At 29.7% G+C, this 8201-nt stretch overlaps 1 protein-coding gene across 1 annotated transcript in view; it reads left to right on the top strand.

Annotated features, from left to right (window-relative positions):
• Positions 1 to 8201, top strand: part of LOC106686823 (uncharacterized) — a 41125-nt gene extending 32924 nt beyond the window's left edge. The window contains exon 2 of the mRNA XM_014430373.2: positions 7053 to 8201. Within this exon, the coding sequence (XP_014285859.1) occupies positions 7062 to 7802 (741 nt within the window). The 5' untranslated portion in view covers positions 7053 to 7061 and the 3' untranslated portion in view covers positions 7803 to 8201. The remainder of the gene's footprint in view (positions 1 to 7052) is intronic.

Raw genomic sequence — 8201 nt, 5'->3', positions numbered from 1 at the left:
CACCCGGACCATATTCCATTCATCTATACACACGGTCAATCAATAATCTTCCAATAAATACATTTTGATTATTACAACAACTTACCCTTGTTAGCCCTCCTTAAGGACTAGTGTGGCCATTTTGGTTTTTTTAATATCTTGACTGTTGATTGTGATAAAAATATAATACAGTCCACTGAGTTTACGAATACAATGTTGGTGATTAATTTAACTATGAGTTTGAATTCTAAATGTATTAAAGAGGCAGTACAGACGTGGGCCAACTAATGTTTGACCAGTTTGGGAGTTGCAGTGATGTTTATAACTACAGAGTGGCGACCAACACATCTTTACAGCAAAATATCTTCCTCTGATATCTCGGGGTGGATCGTCTTTTCTTCGAGACCCATCACCCAGTATTTATTTTATATCCATCTATTGATTTGATTTCTATTTTTTATGTTCTATTGTTGGCCTTACCAAATAAATGTTTATGTCCAAGCCATTTTTTTTGTTCTTTAAAGCCTTCCTTCAGAAAGACTGATTCAATTAGACTTTAATAGACATTAACGCACTTTTCAAAGCACAAACACCTTAATTAATTAATTAATTAAATCCATAAAATTAAAGTTTGTACTATAAGAAAAAGTCTTCAAAACCTTAACCGTGCTACTGAGGAAAACAAACCAAATACTTGACTTGGCCCAGATCAAGCGCGCACTCCTATTACACAACACCCCCACCGTCGGGAGTGCTAAAGGGCGGCCGTTGGCAGCACTGCTCGCCAAGAATAACCCTCCTAAATACCCAGGGTCACTCCCCTATTGTGTCACTAACAATGCTGCCAAAACATCACTTAGAATATCATCCGCGGTTCACCTTTACCCCAAAACTGAATTGTTCCTTCACTAGGTTTCTGTGTCAAATAACATAGTGACGAAAATGGAGAGAGTATAGATGGGATTTTAAAACAAATTGAGAAGTTGATACCAAGGTTGAATTTTAAGTTAAGAGCACCCGTGCTACAAGAATTTTTACACCTCCCCCCCCCCCTCCTCCTTCATATTATTAGATACAGAGGATCAAGAAAATTGAAGATGATTGATGATTGATGATTGAAGATGATCCATTTAAATACATGTATTAAAGTTCCTTTAGTCGAAATAACATAGCTATACAAACCAACCTATGTGTAAACAACCTAACTCAAAAATGAATCACTGAAATTACATATTTAAGGTCTTGGATGTTACAGAAACTTTTACGATTAAATACGATAAAAGTTCCACTTAATAGAGTCGATTTTTGACACTCTTTCGATTTATCCAAAAAGAGCTATAACGAGTTCGATTAAACTCAGTAAATTCCTTTCGAATAAGCTGGATCTCATGTTCAGTAAAATATTCTAAAAGACCTAAAATAACGAATTTTTAAAAAACCGTCCTCCATCGTAAAAAATAATAACCCTCTCTGTGTTTCACAAGGGGTATTCTTGATCTTTAGTTTAACATGTTTAAGTGTGATAAATGGAAAAAGTTATGTTAAATGGAGAAATATTCCCTTCTTTTACCATGTTGAAACGTTATAACATGTAACATGGTTGAGAGTCTGTTACTAGGTCTGTTAAATGGAGAATGACGTCATGCAAGAGACCAGCTGAGCTTGTCACCGTTTTGATTGTTGTCGTGTTAGGTTAATTACTCGTAGTTTGTGTTTTGTTTTTTCTTCTTTTGTCTTGCATTTTGGACTTTTTAAAAAAGACAGTCAGGAACCACACTCTTACGCTTCCACTTTTCACTTACTTTAGGCATGTTGTAATAAATTACTTTATTCAAAACTTAGAAGTAAGCAAAAAGTTTTGGAAGGAAAGGTTACTAAACAAGTTGCACAAAAAAATACTAACACAATTACGAGCAAGTAGTATGTATAATACTACATTGCTTGTTACTACAACAAACAAAATGATCACGAGTTCCGCTGGTCTGTTACGTGACGTCATTCTCCAGTTAACAGACCTAGTAACAGACTCTCAATCGTGTTATATGTTATATAGTTTTAACATGGTAAAAGAAGGAAATATTTCTCAATTTAACATGTTAAGCTAAAGATCATGAATACCCCTAATATCCGTTTCTTAAGTCTGATAAATGTTTTCGTCACCATAAGGAGTTGTAATCAAAACATAGAAGTAAACAATAACATGATGTTTTTGGAAGGAAAGGTGATAAAACAAAAGTTGCTCAGAAAATCCGCTAGGAGCTCTCATGCATTTAACATGACTTCAAATAGGGGTGCTCACAATGCCATACTTATAGTATTTAACACGTTAAAACATTTTACATTTAACACAATAATACACAATAACACGTTGACATTCTAGAACAAGACTAACTGAACACATGTTTAATTAATCACAAATAAGTTTTTTTTAATATTTTTTTTTTTACATTGCTTCAATTTTAAACAAACTTTTTTATCATACCTTTATTATTTTTTTTTTTTAGACACGGAATGGCCTTATCGACCACAAATATAATTTTTTCCCAACATTCCCCTCCTTTCCCCCTTCTCACCTCTTTGGCACCCACAAGGGCCTTTATCTTCCTTGATTTTTCCCCATATTCATCTCTATTGAGGCAGTCTCGACTTGAGATTCCTAATTTCTCCGTTTCTTTCTTCATCTCCTTAATGTACCCCCTTTGTATCTCCACATTTCCCCAAAGATCTCCCTATTAATTCTGCTCTGGTTTATCCTGCCCATATGACCGATCTTTATTTTAATTTATGTATTAATATTTTTTTCTTCTTTCATTATTAATTTTAATCTTAATATATTCTCAAAAAGTATCAATATTCTTGTAATATGACCCTAAAATTTTCTCCAATACTACTTATGTACCTGTAGTATCTATTATCTTCTTATGTTTCTTGTTTTTCTGTATTTCTTTTTATCTATTATGGTCATTATCTTGTTTTTTTCTTAGCCCGATGAAGGCCAGAAATTCTGGCCGTAATGTTGGCACTAATAAATAAGCTTTTACTTATTTGTGTTCTTATCTGACTGCACTTCTAATCATCTTCTCCTCATTCTGATATAAAATCCATTAATGTTAAAGCTTTATTATATTTCTTTTTAAGAATTTATTTATACCCTTTATCCACTTCTTGATTCTTTATTTCATCTGAACAACATTTCAGGCTCCTCTGCTCATTATGAACGTCTACGAATAAAAATATTTACAATTAACATACAGTTACAAACAACAAAGTTTATATTACACGTTATTTTTTTTTTTACAGTTACATACAATAAATTAAATATTTAAATATATATACATTCACTTCAAACCATTTACAAAAATACAATGTTTTTGAGATAAAGCTAAAATTTCTTAGTTATTGTTCTTATTTTTTTATTATTCATTAGTGCTGTTTTTAAACAACATTTTGTATAAAACAGTTTTTACAATTTATACAACAATAAATTGTGATTTTCCTTCTGACCATTTACATATCCAAATTTCAGGGGATTTGTTTAATTCTCTTTCTATATGTTGTGTATTGATTTTAATTTGTCAACTTACAAATTACTATTGTTTTAAAAATATATTTTATTTATTATTTCCACATAATGATGTCTGATTCCTCCTGTATCAGTTTTAAAATTAACGTCTTTTATAATTTTGGTTATATACATAGACTAAATATTTTCTAATTCTAACATCCTCTGCTTTGTTTAAAATTTTAACTTCTTTAAAATTAAACTCATGAATCAGTGTTTTTATTTTTTCAAATATTTTATTACTATCCATTCAAATATATTTGCTCTTTATTTTATTTTGTACATTTAACACAGAAAGGTTAATAGTAATAATTCTATAAATGGGGATTCATAATAGGTTATAAGTTCGCAAGGCGAAGCCAATTGTAAATATATCAGTGAAATTAAAGAAAAGTAAAAAATATTTGCCAGACAAACCTCTAACTTCAGTTGATCCATCTTTAGTATAATTGGAGCTTAAAATAAACTGAAGGTCTAAAGCTCGAGTTCTTTTTTTTTATTTGGCTCTGAATTTTAAACAAGAACCGTAGCTAATCATTTGAGCACTTATTTAAACTAATTTTAAATAAACCAAAGGTGTCAGTTGTGAACTGTCATATGTTAAAATAAATGAGATTTGTGTTTTCCATAGCACTGAATTAAATTACTCTTAAAATTGAACAAATAAATCTGATGTAATGACATCAGGAATACCATAGAACAGGCTACATACATAAATATATTTCCATGGTTCATGTAACAATGATTATAACCTTAACTTAAGGAACTATATATTTTTTTTTTTTCTGACCTCCTAGAAAAATAAGAACAATAAATTAATTATATACATAGAAATAAGTGTATATATACAGGTGTGTTACATCTTGGATTGCCAGTGTGGCATTATAAGATAGGCTGCCGGGTCCGCTGAAGGCGGTGTCTTCGATTATGGCATGAGTCTGCCGTGAGCTTACTAGGAATAGGGAGGGGCTATTCCGGCTGGCGTTTAAGGAACTATATGATTTAACAAGTGGTATATAAATATCAGTGGTATATGAATATCAATGGTACATGAATATCAGTGGTATATGAATACATTTATTTATAGTGTATAAATATTATGATATCATAATAAACCAACATTAATACCATATCTTAGTATAAACAATTAAGAATTAAGAACTCCATTATTAGTTATTTGATTTTGGATTTTATTGAAAAACAAGAGAAATAAAGGAAAATGCTACATGAATTTTTTTTTATTTTATAACTATTTGATGTCCTATTTAATGTAATTTCTGTTTTTGACCTCAACCCTGACCATCTTCTTATATTGAAATTTTTTATTGGATGGGATTATTATAACTAAATAGTTTTTATGATGACGTAATAATTAACAGTGTATTTATATAATGAGGAGATCTATATATAAGATGGTTGGAGGTATTACCTGTGAGGAACACAAACAAGTAAAAACTTATTCGTCATTAATCCCAACGTTTCGGCCAGAATTTCTAGCCGTCATAAGGACCAAGAATAAAAAACAGTATAACAATCAAGGAATAAAAGGATATATAGAATGATTAGAAAATAACTTACATTACATATACATAAATACTGTTGAAAGACATGAATAGTTTAAGCATTATGAGAAGATAAAGGCTGTTTGAGAAGAGCAATATTAAAATTAAGTAATTAGTAAATATTTACTTATTACTTCTTATGTCTTATTTAACTTTATATTTTATTTCTTGAATCTAGTATTTTACTTACATCTTTCATAATTACATAAATTTTATTTTTTTCCATAACTATAATATTAAATTATTATTATTAAATTAAAATTTTCATATTACTTTAATTCTTTTTGATTGTATAACTTTGTACTTTATTTCTTAAATCCTGTTATTTAAATTATATATTAAATTACCTACATATACATTTTATTTCCCACTTCTTTAATTTTAAATAATTTTCATTTTGTACTTATATTTACTAACTTGATTTTGATATGTATTTTATTATTTGTTCTTTCTTCTTACTTAATTTTAATAATACTCTTCTCATACAGCCTTTATCTTCTTATAGTACTTAAATTATTCATGTCTGTCAACACTATTTATGTATCTATAATAATAGTTATTTTCTAATCATCCAATGTATCCTTTTATTCATTGGTTGTTATCTTGTTCTTTGTTAGGGCTAAGATGAAGGCTTAAAATTCTGGCCGAAACGTTTGAACTATTAAATAAGTTTTTCAACTTATTTGTGTTGTTCTCTGACCATACCCCAACCATCTTCTCCTCATTAAATAGTTTTTATTATCCTGAACTATATGAGAATTCTGCACTATATCTTTTATCTATATTTTGTTAATTAAATCTATAAGCAACTTAAAACAAACTTGGTTAACAAAGATATATATATGTATAATAACCAAGATACACAATAATTGCTAATAAACTAATACTTGAGGCCATTTTGGCATAAGAAGTTTTCAATACTCTATTCGATTCAATAAATGCTCTATTCTAATTCTATCTGTTTAACATTTTAGTGTTTTATAATTGATAAATTCCATATGTTTTTAATATATATAATTTTCGTACTTGCCGTAAGCTTTATGCTGAGATGAGAGATCAGCAACAATAACAAATAAGTTTACAGAAACATGCTCTTCGACAATAGAATGATCATTATCATTAATATTACTTTAATTAAAAATTCCATTAAATCAAGTAATGACTTGTCTTTACAATTACGGAAAGTTTTAATTCTTCAACCATCTAAACTGGAAGAAGTATAAAAAAAAAAAAAATCAAAGCGTTTCTTTGAAAATGCAATTCTAAACAGGAGAAAGAAAAATTTAGTTAAAGAAAAATTTTCAGAAAAGTAACTAGATTAATTAGGAAAATTTTTACATCTTACTTAACTAATATATTTTATGAGTTTTCGAAATTCAAATTGGCAATGTTAAAGAAACTTTGTGGATAATTTTAATTACATAACTATAAAAAGAAAATCATTTGAAGGAGGAGACTGCTGTACCTAGGAACATAATTTCCTTTTTTATTTTTTAAAAATAATTTTTAAAATATAACAACCAAAAGTACCTCTCTTGGTAACCATCATTTTTACAAACTGTGAATTTTTTGAGAGTTAAAATATTGAATAGGTATGGAAAAAAATATATAATTATAATTTATTGATATGTGATCAATGGTACAAGACCATAATGAACTATTGATCATACCATGGTGCAGCATGGAATTTTAAAATCTTGCATCTTTAAGATAATCTAATGTCATATTATCTTCTGATAAAATTGTTGTAAGGTTGGCTATCTCCAGTATTGAGGTAACATCGAAAGACTGGTTAAAAAATAACAGATTGCATAATAGCAACTAGTCCATCTTCTAGGTTCTAAAGTTTGCATGGTTTTTATTATAATTATTTATAATAATAACAGAAATCATATAACTTTTTTTGAATCTACATACATTTAAAATTATATTGAACTTTTTTTTTTCAGAAGACAAAGATGGCTGGGAGACGTTATACCAGGCCAAGGACACGTTTATACGACTGCAATTATTCCCTAGGGGAAAGTTATTACAGGCCTGCCTTAGACACATTAGACAGAAAATATGGAGGAGGTGGTTTACAAGAAACCCTGGAGGCCCCAAAGAGACCAGAACGCCCTCTTTCGATGGGAAGCATAGAAGGTTTGTTGGAGGAAAGAAGACCTAACCTAGATGCAATTAACAGTCAAATTGAAGAAGATATGGAAAGTATGTCCCGAATGCATAGAGCAAGAGCGAGGCAGCAATCATCAACCGAAGAAAACTTTGAAAATGCATATCTCAACAGGAGGGAAGAAGTTAAACGAAAATTTTCAGAAAAGATGCTAGACTCAGTAGGAATAAATGGAGCAAGTTTGTTATCATCTGATGAAGACAATTCTACTACCCTTAGAAGGAGAGCATTGAGAATGGTAGCCGAAACAGAAGAGGAACAACCTAGAATGCACAAGTGGAGTGCATTGAAAGACCCTCTAGAGGAGACTATCGAAGATATGGCGTCAAAGAACAGAGCTAGAATGTCTAGAGCGAGACTAGCTGATCTAGAAAATGAGATGGAGGAATTAGCGGAGAGGGGAGCGGCAAGAGAGCGACGACTCGTTAATCTTCGTCAACTGTTAGGCGATTCACAAGCATCTGACTCCTCTGCAATTCGTCTTAAGAAGACGGTTACTATCACTGAGAAGAGAGTTGCTCAATAGAAAAGAAAAATGAGGAGTCCAGGCTTATAGAAATAGCTTAGTGTAAAATAAATTAATTTCTATGATAAAGTGATTACGAAACTGGCGGATCATCACAGGAATTAACCTTTTTATTTTAAAAAAATCAAGAATATTGTTTAAGTCACATAAAATACACCAAGCAATTTCTTTAGCCTAAAATAAATACTTAAAAAAATATATTATATCATGATATGATATTGAAATAACTTTTGTAAAATATATAAAGATCAATTAAAGCATTTTTTTTTTTAATCTTTGTTAATATATAAGAATGGGTACATAGTAAAATAAAATAAAAAAACATTCATAAAATTGAAAATGATTATAAACAAAATCCATTATTTATTTTACAGAAATAAAAGTTATTTCATGCCTAAA

Source organism: Halyomorpha halys, unplaced genomic scaffold (assembly GCF_000696795.3).
Source record: "Halyomorpha halys isolate HHAL.00 unplaced genomic scaffold, Hhal_1.1 Scaffold884.1, whole genome shotgun sequence".
Lineage (NCBI taxonomy): Eukaryota > Metazoa > Arthropoda > Insecta > Hemiptera > Pentatomidae > Halyomorpha > Halyomorpha halys.
This window is presented reverse-complemented; position numbering and strand designations above follow the sequence as displayed.